The sequence below is a fragment of the Tinamus guttatus genome, unplaced genomic scaffold (assembly GCF_059628265.1).
Source record: "Tinamus guttatus ecotype Peru unplaced genomic scaffold, ASM5962826v1 Tinamus_guttatus_pri_ptg000036l, whole genome shotgun sequence".
Taxonomy (NCBI): Eukaryota; Metazoa; Chordata; class Aves; order Tinamiformes; family Tinamidae; genus Tinamus; species Tinamus guttatus.
The window spans coordinates 479,895-498,844 of NW_028288570.1; the positions used below are offsets into that span (position 1 = coordinate 479,895).

General features: G+C 37.4%; 1 protein-coding gene across 1 annotated transcript in view; it reads left to right on the forward strand.

The window, feature by feature from the left end:
• Positions 1 to 18,950, forward strand: part of SIM1 (SIM bHLH transcription factor 1) — a 40,037-nt gene that overhangs the window by 15,832 nt on the left and 5,255 nt on the right. The window contains exon 9 of the mRNA XM_088534665.1: positions 12,990 to 13,155. Within this exon, the coding sequence (XP_088390791.1) occupies positions 12,990 to 13,155 (166 nt within the window). The remainder of the gene's footprint in view (positions 1 to 12,989; positions 13,156 to 18,950) is intronic.

Here is an 18,950-nt window from a genome sequence, read left to right on the forward strand (position 1 = left end):
AGGGAAATTATGTGTTGGTTGGGTGGAAATAAGCCTTTTTGCAGGTTTTTGGATAGACACAATGAAATATTTCCAAGAGCTCTTCCCAAATGTCCCCTTTTTGGTCTCTCTGTGGGAGACCTCTTTTTCTTTCTAGTTAGCAGGAGACCAAACTAGACTTCCAGACCTGCAGGCCCATCTTTCTTCAGCGTTTCTCTCAAATCCATCTATGTGGAGCATCTCTGGAGCCCTCTCCTTAACTGAAGCTGCATGTTCTCTTGTTGCTCTGAAGGGTGGCATGGAGTAGGTAGGGTAGTGAATATACTGGGTAGGTTACTAATTTCAGAAATAACTCTGCATACTCTTACTTGTACTATTAATGGAGCTACTTATATGAGTAAGCTTAGCTGTCTGTCTGTAATAATACTTGAAATCAGGCTTTGAGACTTTAATATTTTATTTTAAATAATTAGAAATTACAGAAAAATGTCTTTGTACTACTGTTTTTCCTTTGTATTTCTCTGCATTAACTGGGTGCTCTGCCACTTGCCTAGCTGTGCACAGGCCTGGGTCCCATGTTTTCTGTTCCATATACTACTAAAAATGTACTTTTCCTAAGACTGGAAAGACTTCCATCACTTCCATGATTTTATTACCAATTGTAAATATATAATGGAATCGTTTTAATCAGTCACAACGCTTTTAAAGCATAAGCCTCAAAGGAAAAAGAAAATATAAAAGGATTCCCCTTGAAGTGCTCAGTGCAGTATTCTGTTTGTTCACCATTAGTTTTTATTACAGATGTGTCTCCTCACAACATTGTTTATATATTTCTTGCAAATAGGAGACAGGACCTTCCAGATGTCCACAATACGCTTCTCCAGTTCTTCTTTGTTCATATGGAGGCTTTCTTAGCTACCATTTTCTTTAATTCACTCCAAATTTCTATGCTTGTATTTAAACCAGGTGACTATAATGGCCAAGACATTAAAACTGTTGGCCAGAGCCTACAATCATTGCTCATATGAAGGAAGTTTTATTTGCTAGAGTGAGGATTAAAGGACTACAACTTAGATCCACAGAAATACCCAGTCATTTGTTTAAATGTATGCATACTGATGTCTTGCATAGCATGAAATTCAGGATTGCAGATAAGTGTCTGTATTCCAAGAAACAAATGTGACTTCAAATGTTTTCCACTTCATCATTTTCCCATTCTGCGTGCTGGCTGTTATGGGGCTTTGGAAAGTCGCTCTTTCCAAACACTGAGTTACGGATCTTGTAAAACGACTGTCTGGGGCTGAGCCATGTTCTACAGCTGATTTAGCTGCAATGGGTGAAGCAATTACTATCTCCAGCTGTCCACCTCACTCCACTGATGGAAGTCATAGGGTCCACCATGGGGACTCCAAACACGCCTGAAATGCCATGGTTTATAGTTTAGAGTAAACTGCCACAGACTTTCCTTTACAGGGAGGCACTGGATTAGACACAGCTGTTCCTCCTAGAGGTGTAGTTAGAGCTTTACCCTTACTTTGCCCTTCAGTGCTTTTAATGGCAAAAATAAGGCTTGTGAAACTCATTATAGCAGTTGGATGCTTTAGTCCCTTTGGGGGATCAGCACTAGCGATCCTCTTACATGGCAGAGAAGAAGGGACCGTAGACCATGGAGTTACAGGTTACCATTCCTTATTATGTGGCAGTTTAGAGAGCTAAAGACAAACAAGATTGTCTTTTTACCTACTTTTACCAAGCACTGATTGTCTTTTTACCTAATTTTATCAGAGTCCATTTACATCTTGTCTGTGGATTGTATTAATTGTTGCACAGAAAAGCCAAGCCAAGTAGCTGAACCGCTACCAAAGCATCCTCCTCCACACTGTCGCTCTTTCAATATTCTGTGCAAAAATGCCTCCTGAACTGGCTCCTGCTCTCCTGAGAGCAACAGCCTCTTCCCTAAGTAGGTTTACAATTTTACTAGTGCTGCTTCTGTTTCCTTAATCTGTTGCATGCTTGCTCTCTTTGCTCTGTGGCGCATCTTTGTACTTCTGTGATTCCCATGTTGTTTCACTCTGATTATCCTGAGTCACTTTACACACAGCAGGTGTAATAAGTTACTAAGCTGCTCCTTCTGAAGTCAGCCCTATCCTCTGCCTCACAGTGTTGTTGCTAGTTCTTATTCATACTCGTACAAACGTGGCACTTAGACATGGTCTAAATTAAGTGTTAACAAATAAATCTCCTTTGTCCATTCAACAGTGGCAAGTATCTGTTTAAAATATAATTCTCCTCTCACCTCTCTTTTGTACTTTATAGTGTGGGCCAGGCTCCAGCACACATGTTCATACTCAATAGGTTACTTCAGAGGCAGCCCTGTTCACTTTGATGACACTATTTATGGAGGCAGGCATCGCTCTGTGTGAACAAGGGGATAGAATCTGACCCGTCTGAAGGCCTGCGATGGCTCAAATCTGGAGTTAATCACATGATCTTAAACACAGTTATACGATTTATTCCCCTTGTTGCCTTTTGTTATCATCCACTTAGAGCAATTAAATCACAGAAGTCCTGATTTACAAAAGCACTTGAGCACATGGCTGGATCTAAAAGTACTTAGATATAACTTTCAGTGCATGATTATATCCTAGTGAACTTAGTTTTGAAATAAAAACCCTTAGGCACATGCTTAGAAATAAGAATATTCCTTGGCTTTGCCAAATAGAGATGGCTTGAAGGACGTGTTTGTTACTGTGCTGAATTGGGGCCTAATAAAGAACAGCCATAGTTTTTCAGCTATAAACCACTGTGTATAAATCTTGGGGGCAGCAATGTCGAAAATAACAGCTATTATCTGCTGAAGTTTCAATGCAACTATGGAAACTCAAATGCCTGGTTAACTAAAGCTTGGCTATATCCCCTAGCATTGTGTGGATATTTTGACATAACCTAGAGTTAAGGTCTTTAAAATCATCCCATATTCAACATTCTTTCATCTGTGCTTTTGGTTAGGACACATATATGCACCACCTGCCCTGAAGGCAGTCTTCTCACAAGCAGTCTGTTGGCCTGTGGCTTTCTAGCCTCTCTATACTGTGCCTGGCAGCTCGTACCCTAGGCTGCTGCTATCAAAAACTGTCTCTGCTCCTGACTCAGGCTCTGGTTAACAGAAACCCACCCAAAGGCATTGCACACTATTTTTCTCTTGTTATTTCCAAAGATCATTTTGTATATAGAACAAAATAATGATCCTTCATGCCTCCTTCATGAGGCATGTTCCAAGAGAACTTTTGCTCAATGAGGGCTGAATTTAGGGAAAAGGATCCTGACAGTCTCTTCCTATTTGCAGCCAAACTGATAAACAATTTTAGCCAAAACATTTTCTTGGTCCTAAAGAGGTGCAGAAGAGTTAAGAAAAATCTTGTCTTCTGCAAGAAAACCAGCATCCTTAGTGCTTTCTAGTCTATGAAAACCATGAATAGGGTGGAGTGGGGATGTGGCTTCAGTCCAAAGGAAGCTGCACATCTGTGTGACAACAAACATGTAACTTCGCATGGAAATACATGATTGGGGCTTCCATGATGACGCCTAGTGAATTAAAGGCAGCAACAGGAGAAAAGGTGCCCAGTGCTGTTTGCACAGGGGCAATACATTGGCCATAGACTTGGTCCTCAAGCCATGGTGAGTCTCATGTGATAGACTTACTGCAGAAACCTAAGTAAGTCAAGTGTGTGATTAGTTCAACTGCAGATTACTGTAGTGTGAGTCCAGCTGCAATTGTAGGTTGGCAGTAGAGTTGATCTGCATGTCTTCTGTGGTCATTTTTATGGGGACATCAAGCAGCCTAGTCAGAGACACACTAGATGTTCAGAAACCCTTGAAAAATGTGCTCAAGAAGTAGTGATAACAGGTTGGCTAAAGACAGCTAAAGTCCCTGTCTGTCCTATTTGAAGCAAGGATGAAGTGGGTTAAGCTACTAGTTAGATGATATTTTGCACAGACAGATGGTAAGTAGAAGTTTTTATGTTTTTATTAAAAACTTTCTATTTACCTGTTGAAAAACTTTACATGTACTTTGCTACCTATAATCATTCACCCACCCTGGAGACTTGCATAAACTGGTGTTTATCACTGTGTTTCTGGAAGTGTGTATGTGCTAATTATGAGCTGCTGCTAGGAGCACTGTCAAACAACCTTAACAACCTATCCTAAACCTGCTTAGTCATTTCAGTACTTTTACTTGCCATGGAAGGACAGAGCTGGTATGAGGCTCTCATCCCTAAAGGAATGTCTGTGTTTTAAAGTAAAAACGCGTAACATGCATAGGGAGTTCTTTTTAGTGCTTCTCATTACATACCTGAATGTGCACTGGGAATCCTGGAATTTAGAAATCCGTTATTGATAACTCTGCCAAAAAGTCAGAGGCATGTTTGTCCAAGCACAATGTATACCTATCTAGTGTGTTGCTTCTAATAATTTTTTCTTGGTTAGGTACATAAAAACAGTGGTATTCCATGTGTTCAATCAAGTATTTTTATTCATAGAATATATCTCAAATTTATTTTAGTAGTTTAAATAAGTGAGTTTAATGTAGTGTTAGTCAAGCATTACAGCCGTGAAGGCTTAAACAGATTAGAAATAAATGAATCCAATTAAAGAACACATCTGTGAAATTTGATATGTCATAGGCATGAATGAACTGTTTGCACAGCAACTGTAAAGAAATCATTAATGATTAGCTATCTACAAGAGATTTAATCAAGGATAAATGGTATAGGACATAGTTAAAAACATTTAGGTTTAATACACTGAGAAAACAATAAAATAACACAAAATATGTTTTACATCAACAGTGACATGACTCCTGGTTTCTAGAAATGTATTTCTAGTTACATGTGGCAGAGGTGCAGCTAGGGGCTGCAGCTGAGATACAGCTTAGCAACATTGGTTACCACATGCACTGATAGTGGGAGATTGTCCCCTTTCAGAAAAACCTTAGGTGAGATGGGCAAAGATGCCCACAAAAAGATGTGTTCTATGAGAAAGTGTTACTCTCTTCTTTTTTAGAGCTGAAATTCAGGTAGATTAAGGTAGGGATTCTGGGAAGTGATAAATGCTGAGCTAAATTTGACCCTGCACAAACTAAAAGTCCCGCTGGCTGCCCAGTGTGACAATAATCTGTGAAAGGGTTGAGAACTGAATCCTAATCACCAGGCTACTAGATCAATGTCTTAAAAGTGTCTGTGGTATTCAAGATACTATTTTTGTGACTTGTGACAGTGTTAAGAAGAATGAGAGAAAAAATTCAACCCTGTATAACAGTAGCCTGTTGGACTGTTGTCAGTCTGGCTTTCTGTGGAGTGGGAATAGCCTATGTGAATATGTGTAAACTTATGTTTGTGGAACAATAATTTTAAAAGGGATGCTCTGTATGTATATATGCAGGTGCACTGAACTGAGATTGTGTTTCATGGAATGGTTGCAAAGGAGTAGTTTTAAGGAAGAAAAAGAAATTAGATTTTAAAAAGTTTCATCTATTGCACCTTTAGTTTATTCCAAAATTTTATTGTAAATATGTATACAAATGTAACATAGCAAAAACTCTCAAATGATTACAAAGAAATCAATACAATATTTTAATCAAAGTTATTCCCGTGGACTTGATCCACAGAGTTCTTCTGCAAGGTTAATCTTGCCCTCAGATAAAAAAATGTACTAGTCTTCTTTGGCTTTCCAAATACATGTTAGAATCTTCTGGAAAATTAAGAAAAAAAGAGCTCTTCAGTCTACCTCCCTTTAATCCAAATTTCTTCTTTTTCAAACATTTTCTAATATACACAAGCCTTTATGAACTATTGTCAAATACAGTGCTCCATTTAGCTTGACAATCTCTGAATTTTTACCAGACATGACTTCTAGCCTGTTGTCTTCCAAGGCACCTTACATTTGAAATAAAGTGTATAAACGTATGGCATAGAAACTCAGATTATCATGTTTTATTTAGATTCTTTAAAATCATTTTTTCTCAATTTTAAATGTAACTAAAGATGATCATTATCCTTATATATATAATTAGTCTAGGATATCTTAGATATTTTATTTACAAAGGATAATAAATCCCTATTGCACATTGTAGTCAAGCAAATCCAGCAAATAAAGGCAAATGCAGGGAACCAGAGATGGTTAGAGAAGCGGTTGGGAATGACAGACCCACACCTTGAGACTGCTGAAAACTCTGTTGCACCATGACTATCTAGAGGCCAGAATGTTTTATTTAACTCCAACTGGCAGCTAAATAACTGCTGGCTCAGACAAGAAGCCGATAAGGGAATATATAAAATTTCCCCGACAGTAGCTTTTAGAAAATCTTCTCAGGCATTTATGGTAGATTGTGTGTATAGGAAACTTCATGCTTCACTTTTCCCGAATGTATCAAATCAAATTAATTAAGTTTTCTGGTTCGGTTTGCTCTGTTTTTAAAAGCCAGTACAGAAACATGATACCATGTATGTGAATCTCATAGTCAGAGGAGTCATAAACTTTGACTCAACAAGATGTAAACAGCTACTATTGCTTATGCTATTTATGGGGATAAATAGGCGCCCAGAACTCAGTGAGGAGATCCAACATACAACTCATAATTCTCCAAAGAATGCATTGATTAACATTAAGAGTGTTAAGGATAGACAAACACTTTCTGGAGAGTCTTTCCAATTACTTTTGTGAGTAGCTGGTCAGGCTGCGTGGGACTTGTCACTCAAGAAATTTTCAGAAAGAGGATCACTATCATCATCCTAACTACCAATGGAAAAACTGAGCCAGAGGGTCTCTGAGGTCACACAACTGGGTGTCAAGTGCAGTTTCATAACAAGCAGTTAGCTTATTTATTTATTTATTTCCACTCCAAGCTAGTGTCCTGACACTTAGCTTCTTGTCCAGGCTGAGGGAAACCTCCTCGCTGTGACCAGTTCTGGAAGATGCTAGGGCACTGCATGCACCCCTCCTGACAAGTCTCGTGAGCAGATCGAGGCCTCTGTAAACATTTCGGAGACACATTGTACGTGAACAGAGGACACGGCAGATGAGGAAACTGCCTGTTTTGTTGTACCATCTGCTGATTTAGAAAGTCATGAGGATGACAAACAGCCAGAATCTGTTCCCTTTTCATTCATTTGCTGAATGGAGGCCTGTTCTCATTGCATGAGCTGGAGTGTGGACATGTTAAAAGTTGCAGGCATTGTTTAAAAACAGAGGGATGATATATTGCAGCATTGTGGTCTGACATGGATGAGGAAGTGCAAGACTTTTACCACCTTCATGGCTGATTTTAACTAAATTGCAGGACCTCAGTGAAACACGCTGAACACAAATGACAGTAATACCTTCAGTTTAATCTCACAATTTCTATTCATTAGTCTGTGTAGACTGACAGAAAATCTGACCACAATAAGTTTTTAATCGTTAATGAAAATAAAAGGAGAAAGCATTAAGAACTCTCTTTTCTTTTTTCATGTATAACTAGGAGAAATGATGAATATATGTTACTAGTTCAATAGAAATAATAGTGCAACAAATTAAAATTACACCTTGCTTTCTTTTGCATGGAGCAAAGCTTTCTAATTTTTGTTAGTTGTATGAATGATTGTACTTACGATGTAGGAATTTGTTGCATTTAGATCACCTAAAGCTTTTGTATTCAGCTTGTACTACATTAATAATTATCTTAATATGTGTAATGATTGATTTAGGTGTAGGCTACTCCATGTTTGTCAGTACTAGATGTCCATTTGATGTCTTTGATAAGTATAATAAGAGTAAGTTCTATTAATCATAATATATTGGTGTTTTGATTGTGCTGGAAAGACTGAATGGAAATAGATTGCTAATTTATTCCAACAACTCTGTGCATAAAAATCAAATTTCTGTGAGTCTTCTTTAAGGTGTCTAAATTTAGTGTCTTTTGATGCAACGAGATGCACTATCAATATCTGTCTCTTCATTGGGTCTGTGTATATGTACTCACGACATATGTGTCTTATTCTTCCTTCTAGCATGTTGTGGTAGTTTTCCTTATATCTTTTCCTTATATCTTTTGCACAGTTTTCTATGGGTTAGGCATTTTTTTTCTTTTTTTTTTCTTTCTTTCTTTCTTTTTTTTTTTTAATTGAATGTTGCTGCTTATGCTCATTGTGATCATACATATACAAGAATAACTATTCTTGAGTCTGGTCTTCTTAGTCTTTTTGGGTTGAATCCGGGTATTTATTCTTCACTAATGGATATCATTTTTTTCATTCTTCCACTAGATACATCCTGTTCAGCTGCTCTTGCTAGTTGAAAGCATTTTTCAGGGCCTAAGTTATTTTCTGTTCCATGGCCAATACTGTCTCTAAATAAGGAATCTTAGTATCTTCAAAACTATTTGTGCCATTAGCTCTGTAATGCTCTTACTTTGCTTTTTAGATTTTGACTAAAGTATCAAGCAGCCCCTCCATCATTTCAACAGATACAACTATAAAAAGCCCTGCACATCTCTACAGTTTTAGTTTGTTTGGGCCATGCAGTGCGTCAAGGACATGTCACTTACTTCAGTGTCCCCAACATTATTTCTAGTACTAATGACTCACTCTCTCCTCAACTTTTTTCTTTTTTTTGCCTTCAAACAACATCTCTGTCATTTTCTCTGTTTCATGAAGAGTTCTCCTCATAGGCTCAATTGCTATGTGTGTGAATGTTCATGCTTCAGTTGCTTGCTGAAAATTAAAAAATGGTATTTTGAGGCTCCTTCTCTGTTTTTTTTTTTTTCTTTTTTTTTTTTTTCCTGGTCTACCTGTTAATCAGCCTTTATCTCTTCTTGAAATTTAATTAGGCAGAATGTGGCTGCTATGTTTCGCATTCTATATTTTGGGTTTATAATGGGTGCTGGAAAAGCCAGAGAGAGGGCATAGGGTAAAAATGCTTCCAGAGCAGAAAATGGGTAGCAGCATTTTGCAGCAACTAGAATTTGTATTCACCTTCTCGTTTCTTTTCACTTATCCTGAAATATGGTAATCCAGTCTGCAGGTGACTGATACATTGACCATACGGGCCAGATTCTTGTCTAGGGGGGAGGTGACAAGCTAGAGGAGAAATAATATGTACTTGGAAGCATATGCTACCAAAAGCATATGCATCCAAGTTTTTTGAGGAGTCAAAGAAGACCTTGAGTTTCCATGCAACTGAGGAAAAATGGCTGTTTCCCATCATAAAAAGGTGGAGGTCTTCAATGTGTTTCCCTTTGCAAAGAAGCACCACTTTGGTCTTGTCTGGATTCAGTTTGATCCATCTGTTCTTCATTTAAGAGCTAATTTCCTGTAGTTATTCTGATGTTTTATAGTGATGATAGTTGCATCAGAAAATGAGATAAATAGTAGATTGTCAGCAACATACTGTTAGCAATTGAACACATGCCATATCACTCTCTCTCTCAGCAGTCTCATGTAGATAGATGTAGATTATGTGGATCCCTGTGGGATCCTGAAGGTGAGGGGCTTGATGGAAGGGGCTTGTATCTACCACCTTTGCCTGAATTACACGTAGAATATGAGATCCAGTACTGCTGTGTCACTGGGGCTGTGTAATAGAAGATTCAGGTGCCTGAGAACAGGAACCTGGAGATTACAGTACCATGGTTGGCGGAAGCTTTATAAATTCCTCCAGGAAGTTGACAGAATTTCCATCTGTAGTTTGCGTACCACTAGGAGCCCTGGTTCATCTAGTTCTTTGCCTCATCATACATATGGATATACTCAAGTGATTTCAGTTCTGGATGGAATATCTTCTTCATCTGACACTGAGACCACACGACCCTTCCTCCATATTTTCTTTTTTTTTCTTTCTTTCTTTTCTTTTCCTTTTTTTTTCCCCTTTTTAATACTTCTGGTATTTATCTTGGCCTGTTACTAGTGGTGTTCTGGTATCTATCTTGGCTGTTCGGAGGGGTAGCTGTGCTAGGATGGGGTTGCGATGGTATTGAATCATGTCTCAGTGATTCAAAAAAGTCCAGGTGTTTCATTTGAAAGAAGACTACAGATGTGGGGCTTTCCTTAGGTAAAACTTTGCATTTAACAGAGGGATAATCATATTGCTTTCTTTTTATTTTTTATTTAATGATGTTACTATTTAAGCAAACAGCTGAAAATACTAATTTTTAGTGTTTATTCTAATGCATGGTATTCTGGGAAGGTAATTCCTAGTGATACCAGGGATTTGGAGAAGTAACACCTAAAAACAATTCCTTTAACCCTTCCTTAAATTAAACTAAATTATTCCTAACCCTAACTTTAAATTCCCATATCTTAGAAACCATGTACAGTATAGTCTACAAAATGTGAATGCCTAGTCCTTAAGCAGGTATCAACAGTGGACAAATAGTGTTGAAGTAGCAGGTGTTGTCTCCTCCAATATTGTAAAATTCTTTTGCTTTTTGTAATCTCCTGCTACAGGATGCTGTGCACTTGAGATAGTAGGTAGTGGCTGGATGCAATACTATGGATTCTCCAACAGAAAGGGAGGCAAAAGAGTCAAACAAACAAACAAAAACTCCTCAAGTCTTATGTCTATGAGTTTGTGAGCAACTATCTGCTTAGTTTTGGCTCAGTGTTAATCCTACTTATAATCAAATGGTCATGGGGAACATGTAATTCATGGTGCGAATCATACTTTTTCCAGGAGTATTGATAGTACTTTATGTTATTTTAGTAGTTAAACATAAAGACAAATTGATATTCTTTGCTTTTGATGTTTTGTATTATATAATGATAATTTGGTAGCACTTAATTATGAGGAAAGATGCTTTGCTTGCCAAGTGAAGGGGGTCTGGATAAAAATCCTGAGGGTAAGCACTGGAAAGATTAATAGTTTCAAAATGTGTTGATGAGCCTTGTCTGCCAAGCCAAATACCTGTATTCAGATGCTTTTACTGCAGACAGGGTGTTTGAAATGCAAATGTTATAGCAGAAACCCACTTCTATACAAGCCAAAAGTTGAAGAAATAACGTTGTTAAGAAATAAATATGTATTACAAAACACTGTATTTAGCAAATCTCTATTCATTATAGCCTGGAAGCAGTGTAGTCAGCACAGTTCTAATTAAAGTGATTCATTTTCATGTGCTACATGTACACAAGTGTATATATATACACATGATGGCATTGCCTAAAAAACTAAGCCTGCAAGATGGAATGTGTTCTCCCAATAGATTTGATGCTTATCAGGTGCAAACAAATTTTAGTATAGAATTGGCATAAATTGTTTTGTCTGTTCTGCAGGTTTATCTCTGTAGCTGTCCAAAGATTCATCTTATTTCATTTTCAGTCATTTATGAAGTTTATTCTTGTGGCCATGGTATTTGTCTGAAAGAGTTTCAGCATGCCGAGCTGTGATAGAATCATAGAATCATAGAATCATAGAATGCTTAGGGTTGGAAGGGACCTCTAGAGATCATCTAGTCCAACCCCCCTGCATACGCAGGGTCACCTAGAGCACGTGGCACAGGACTGCATCCAAGCGGGTTTTGAAGATCTCCAGAGAAGGAGACTCTACAACCTCTCTGGGCAGCCTGTTCCAGTGCTCTGTCACCCTCACTGTTAAGAAATTTTTCCTTAAGTTCCTATGGAATTTTTGATGTTTCAGTTTCCGGCCATTTCCTCTAGTCCTATCAGTGGCCACCACTGAAAAGAGACCATCCCAGTCCTCTGCACTCCCTCCCTTGAGGTATTTATATGCTTAGATATACTTAGATTGTGGTGCAGGTTCTTTCCCAAAAACTGTTACACTGGCACAGCTTACATCAATACACATGTGATTATAGAGAAAGATCCCATTGCTAGAGCCGACTAAAAAAATATTATTAATACAGTTCATTAAGGATTGGAATGAGTCTTTAGATGCAGAGAGAGTGAGGTAATGTATGAACGAATACCTCTTGCCTCTTTTGACTGCGTGCATACATCAGAGAAGCGCTTTTGTTCCCTTGCCTTCCTATGTCTCTGTTTATTAACACAAAGGAAGAGAAAAGCCATGAATCCTTCTCCCTTTCTTCCAGGTAGGTAGGTCAGGGAGAAACTCTCGCTTTGCTCTCTTTTGATAAATCATGATCAGAATAGGTTCCGTATGAGCACATGAAAGCTGCAGCGCTCATTTCTTACTCCCCTGGGCACCAGCAGACGTGCAGATGTGCACTGGATGGCGCAGGCCAGTGCATATGCCCTTGCTTGGGTTAGTAAGACACTGTGAATAACACCAGGCTTTCTTGCTTTCATGTATTGATTGGAAAGTTGGAAGAAAGTAACACTGACCTTTACTATTCCCAGCTCCTCCTAAGTATTTTGTGAGTGCATGATTTACTTCTGAAATTACAGATTTTTTTGTTTATTTATGTGTTTTCTCTCTTTTGATATAAAATACTTACATCAGAATAATAAAGGCTCATACGAGTCATTGAAGAATAAGGATTCACAAATTTGCACAATTTTCCTGAGCTACTTGCAAATAATGTATAATATAACCTTAAAAAATAAGTGCTTGCCTTTTTTTTTCAGTTTATTCAGTTGTCTGTACATAAGGGCTGTTTTACACACACACACACACACACACACACATGTGGTAGGTCTATAGTTGTGCAGTTAAAGAATTATCAGGAAAATGTATGCTATTTACTGCTTAGCTGAGCAAGCAATGCAGGACTGTAATACAATTCCCAGCACTTCCTATCCCATTGTTTTTTATTACTGAAGAAAGTAGCTCAGGATAACAGTTGGATGCAAAGACTGATCATATTTTCAGTATAAAAATAGTGCTTTGTTTAGTAAGCTATAGCACTTAAATGTGTAGGAGTGATCTACTGTCTTGCCCTGGATGTTTTTATCCTTTTCCTTAAAATATCTTTTGTTTGCACCCCCCACTAGGAAGGAAGGTATGTTTCCCATTAAGATATGAAGTGAGCTTGTTTTTCACTTTTGCTTTTTATATAGGGATACTGAATATAAAGGACTACAGCTCTCCTTGGATCAGGTCACAGCTACCAAGCCGGCATTCTCATACGCAAATTCAACTCCGACCATAACGGATAATAGAAAGGGGAGCAAATCTCGTCTCTCGAGCACAAAGTCAAAATCAAGGACCTCACCATATCCACAGGTAGCTGTCTTTGAAACACAAAATGAAGTCTTTTTGAATATCTTGAATTTGACTGATATTTTAACCAAGTAATTAGATTGGGCTTAAGAATATACTATGCATGGAGAATAAAGGATGACAGGTTGTAAGATCTTGAGACAGGAATATGTTTCTTTAAACTGCTTCTGAAAGCTGGAAACAGTTATGTTTCAGCAGGCATAATAAATCATCATCAACAACAATAACAGCGCAGGGCTAATGAGGAGTGGACAGAAGGACAAGTGAAAATGCTTATTTTGAAATACTTATTTGGTTTGAGAGGACTGTGAATTTTGTCATTTGCAAAAAGTCTTGTTTTTCCTTACTCTTTACTAAGCTCATCTTATCCAGAAAGTTGCCAGATGTTTGACAGCAGATTATTATTGAAATGTTAGTCACAAGAAGTGAATTTTGAGGAGGAAAAGGGTGAGTTAGCTTGTTGAATGAGAACAACAAAATTCTTTCATGTACAAAACTTTGAATGGCAGAAAGCACTAGTAGTTGGCCATTAACTTTAATTTCTCAGATTTTGTGTTTATGCCTAATGTTTTTATGAACATGTCCCTGCTTGTAGAATGAACCAGACTCATTGGGTCTCTGAATTGAAGCTTATGTAATTTGTTCAGATGACTGATTTCCACAGACAGTGCCACAGCCTTCGCATACTTACACTGTTGACTGTTTTGCTCCGAGAAATCCAGTTTGTAACTAGCCATTGTGTTTACTAAACAATGGTCCACATCTTAGACTCTTGTCTCAGTGGAGCAGTTTCAACACAGTGGACATAAATATATGCATTCATGATGTAACACTGAAGCCTGAAGTATTTTTAGAGTTTAAGCCAATGTTTGGCCCATAATGACCTATGACTAGAGTTTCTCTGCCCGCATGACATATCCTAAACCGACTTCTTAACATGTGCCGAAATCTTTTTTTTTCCTTTCTTTCTCTTCCTTTTTTTTTCTGCCCCGAAGTACCAAGAATAAACATTTCTGTTAAATGACATCTGCTCTTAATAGTGAGAATATTTAGCTCAGTGCCTAGATGAAATCAAATTCTTAATTTGAAGAATCTAATTTTACCAGAGATTGTTACGACTACTGTTGTTTAATCATCTATTCACAGATGTTTCTGTGGGTTGTTAAAAATGCTTTTGCTCTTGAATGTTCTAGAGCAAACAACTGTAATAAAACCACTTTAAAGAATTAGGGAAAATACCAATGCTTAGTCCTAAATTGTATTTATAAGATGACTGTCCTTGAGTTTTTGGACTCATTTAAAAGTCCTCATTAGTTAGCATGACTTTCCTTCCTGAAGACCTGTTATCCACCCATATCGTTCACCTTCTGAAACTGTGATTTTCGTCAGTGTCACTTTATTCTCTCTGTCACCAGAAAAAATTCCTGAACATCTTTACAGAGGTGTAGCGTGGAGGCTGATGATTTATCAGGGGTTTTTGGCTGAAAGCTTTGGCTGTTTATTCTCCAGTTTCATTTTGCATCCTCATTACCAGCTGCATGGTAGTAAAGTCACAGATTTCGTCATTCATACAGAAGCAGCAGTGCTAGTTGCCAATCTCTTGAAAAATGGCCATACCGTTCATTGTAGCACATCACCACAAGCAACGCTGGCAGCTCGGCTTTGCATCCCTCTCATCCTTCTCAACCACTGAAAAAGCTGTTGAAAGACTAAGAAAAGCTGTTGTAAAGAAAATACAGCAGGTGGTATTGCCTGTGTCCCTCAGCCTTCAGCCCACATAATTTACCAGTCAGTTGTGGAGAATTAGTGTGACTCAAAAGCCACGGTTGGAAAGTGAGGGTATGCATTTTGGCTTACAAACAAGCTTGGGTTTTCATGGGGAAAGGAAGCAGGAGGTTTATTAGTAAAATAATGGCAGTGGGAAGAGGCATTTCTCAAATTTAAGGGACCTAGGAGATTTTAAATTTATGCACTTTCTTCCCTTTTTTCTGTTTTTCTTTTCCCCTTAGCATTTACTTTGCTTCTTCACTCTTGAGCAGAAAAGGGAATCATATGCTTTATTGGGTGATGACTGAGAATCCACTCCCTTGCCAGCTGTGTGCCTCTAGGATAGCTGCATGAGATGTGAACTGTAAGAAAAACAGAGTTAATAAATTTCAGCTCGGTGTTCACTTTTAGGGCCAAAGGGGAAAGTTTTGGTCACCTAATACAGTATTAATGCTTTTTTTTTTTTTCCTCAAATCATATGCTAAAGCAAACATACAATTATATAGCACTTGTAGACTCTGTAATCAAAACTGATGTTATTAAATGAGAGGTGCAACTGATTTTAGCACAGTTGGCTTGTGAGTTCACAACCTGTGCCAAGCTGGAAGGGTGAGCAGAGAGAAAACCAACTCAGAATCCATCACACAACTCTAGGGTTTGCCTAAACACATTGAAGGTTGATCTTCTAGTGCTGTCATACCAGAGAAGAGGAGGATTCAAAGTAGAGGTGAAAGAAAATGGGAGAGATGAAGACTTGATAGGGATACGTAAAAAAAAAGAAATTGTGAGCTGATTAAAAGATGTCTGTAATCTTTCCCCATAATAACAGTTATTGTGAGGGGCTCCCAAAATCTAGCCCTGGACCTCATTTATTTTGTGTTCCTAAAAGTTAGCCCTGGACCTCATTTATTCTGTACACAGGAAATAGCAACAAGATTGGAAAAACATTTTAATTGTGATCATCTGAGCAACTACTTTGGAGTTTAATCTCCCATTAATGATGATCGTTCAAAGAAATTATTTAAAATTGTCTGTTGTCTGTCTCTAATGGAAAGGTTTTATGGTAAGATCTGGATAATTTTTTATTGCTTCATTTCTCTTGGTTCGTTAGTTCATTAGTAATGATTTCTTGCATCGTGGCTTCATAGCTCTTGGATAAAGATATATATATATACGCATTCACATAAACAATTAAGGATATATTCAACATCGGTTGAGTGAGGGGTTGGCTTGTATTTATTGCATGCATTTATTTTTGGAAGCTATGGCCTTCTTTACTAGGCGCATATTAATAATTGCTAATTTACCACCCAACTGATAGTTACCTTAAAAATATTTTGGATTAATTCTGTAATCTATCTCTATCCAGACATATCACCCACTACTTGAAAAAACAGGGTAAGGGCACCAGAATCAGGCCCTTTCTTTTGTTTATCATTTCTTACTGTAGCCTAAAGCTTTGGCAACTTCCAATGCATTCAAGAGCAAAGCAAAACCCTCTTTTTATAGTAAACATAACTCCTGATCTAGTGAAGAGTCACCAGCAGTGGGGGTTATTTTAATGGACATACTGTATTACTTTAATCTAAGCCTTTCACCATCTGTTCTGCCTATAATAGTGAATGCAAAAAGAACATATTTTACATTTCAGGATTACATTAGTAAAAAGTAAGATAAAAGTGATTTAAAAGCATGCATATGGTCTTAGTACAATGAGCCTGCATCTGTGATTTTTTTTTTTCTCATGGTTAAGACACAAATCAAGGGGAAAGCTGCTAATGCTGATGTAGTGAAAGTTTTTCGTGGAAGAGAGGACTCTGCCCTGAGAGGGTTTCACTATATATTTAATGTTTATAATGATACAAACCTGAGAAGGCTGTCAGAAAATTATAGAACTACTACATTTATTGTTTGAACATCTGGCACTGTGTGTGGAACAGGCTGATGTTGCTGTGTATGACAAAATGATGCTCAGGCCGACAAGACACCCGTAGGTGTGAAAGGGTAGGTAAAAGAAAATCACTGAAGAAATACTGCAATTGTTTACTGATCTAATATATTTTTATGGCCTCTCTTAAAGCAAGCTTTTCTTAGCCAGGTAATTGATATTTTCCTGTTTCCTCGCTCTCATCATCCTTTCTGAAGCTTTTCTTGGAGCAAAAGGAGCATCAATGATGGTCAATAACCCCTTTCTGTGTCAGTGCTAATTCTGTTGATGTGTTCTCAATAGGTTGTTAGATTGAATTAGCGCTTTGGAAGACATCATTGGTATCTGGAGATGCAAATTCAGTTATCAGGAAAAAGCTGGAGAATCATTTAATTTCTTTGCTGTGGCTGTTTATGTTGGAAGATGATTCAAAATCACTCAAAGTTATGTCAGGCATTATCTTTCTAAAAGTTCTTCATCTTATTTTGACTCCTGTCTGCTGGTTATACTAGATTTTGCCAAATAAAAAAATATATAAATTTTACGAGAAGTCAGAGCTAAAAAGATTAGCAGAAAGGAAAATATTCCTGGTGAGGCAGAGCTGGTCAGCTAACAACAACCCCCCCAGTACGTTCACTAATACTAATTGGCTAGAATTTTCATTTAATCTAATCCTGTTCCTGTGGTCTTTCATCGCTTGACATATGGGAGCCTAATTCTGACTTGAGAGATAGGGTTTCCGCTCCCGTTTTAGCAGAGGACTATCTTTGATCATCCTTTCATTTCCCCCCCACTTTAGCATGTCATGCATGCCCATACTTGTACCCTCCACCTGTCAATGTCGGGTTGCGAGAAGACGCAGTAGTAGGACAGAAGCAGTAGATACAGCCTGATGATGCCAAATTGAGATGTGATTAGCTTTAAAGGAGTTAAATATATTTTTGGGCTATGCCTGCTTGTGCTCTCCTCCAAGAATAAGTACTTATATCAAACCTCAGTAGACAAGGTGGGCCACAAGCAACTCACTATGTTGATTTAATTCTGCCCATGGTCTGGCAGCTTCCACAGGTCAGAACTCAAAGGATCATAATTTACATCAAGTACAAACAATATGCATGAGGTATTGTTGGTCTTGACTGCATGGTTGCATGTCAATACATGGTGCTTTCTGATACATTGAACATGTAGCCTTTGAAATAGTCTTCCGCTCTTTTAAGAAAAATATTTGAAGGCCCTATACAATTTAATGCTTTGTAGTTAGGTCTAAGATATAAAAAGGAATGAGCAGTTTTTCATTTATATGAAGATATTCCTTTCAAATGTAGTATCTTTAGGACCAGAGAGCTGCTGGAAGATTATCTCCATTTCATGGAATTCCAAACTTTCATTTTGAAAGTATCTTGACACTTATTATCATGATAAATGATCAAAAAATTGAAATTTCAGAACAACATTGTTGAAAATTAATTTTGTTTCTCTGCTTCATGAAGTAAATGCATGTTATCAATTTTGTTTCCAATACAGAAAGGTAACTTTAAACTTTTTTATACTGATATTTATGTTATCTTATATTTTGTTTTAAGTAAACTTTTAAATTAAAAAAAAATCTTGTTTATAAGAATCAAACATGAAAATAGTGCTAAAATTATTTATAAAGCAAGAAGAGATGCAAATGTGCTTTTTTCTTATATGAATTTTCATTTTTAATCTAACTGAATAATTAGGAGTTTTTGAATCTTTTTTTAATTAAAACTAATTTTGTCTATTTTTTTAGAATGTTTACAATAAATTCAGAATAATTTATAATGATATTCTATGATTAGGCATTTTGAAGATGTTAGTTCTGAAAGTATGATAGAGAAGTTTTTTGCTCTAGTTGGTCATGTAGCACTATGATGATTGAAAAAAAGTTCCTAGTTAATTTACATTGAACTGATGACATTTGAAAGAACTTTTCTGTGGCTCTGTGACTATCTTACACCCATGTAAAATCAGATTTAGCCTTTTATTTTTAAAACCTTGGGGTGAATTGGTACTAGCTTGCAGTACTAGTCTACAGGCTTGCACACCTTGTAGGCCTTTTGCCTACAGGATATTCTTTCGA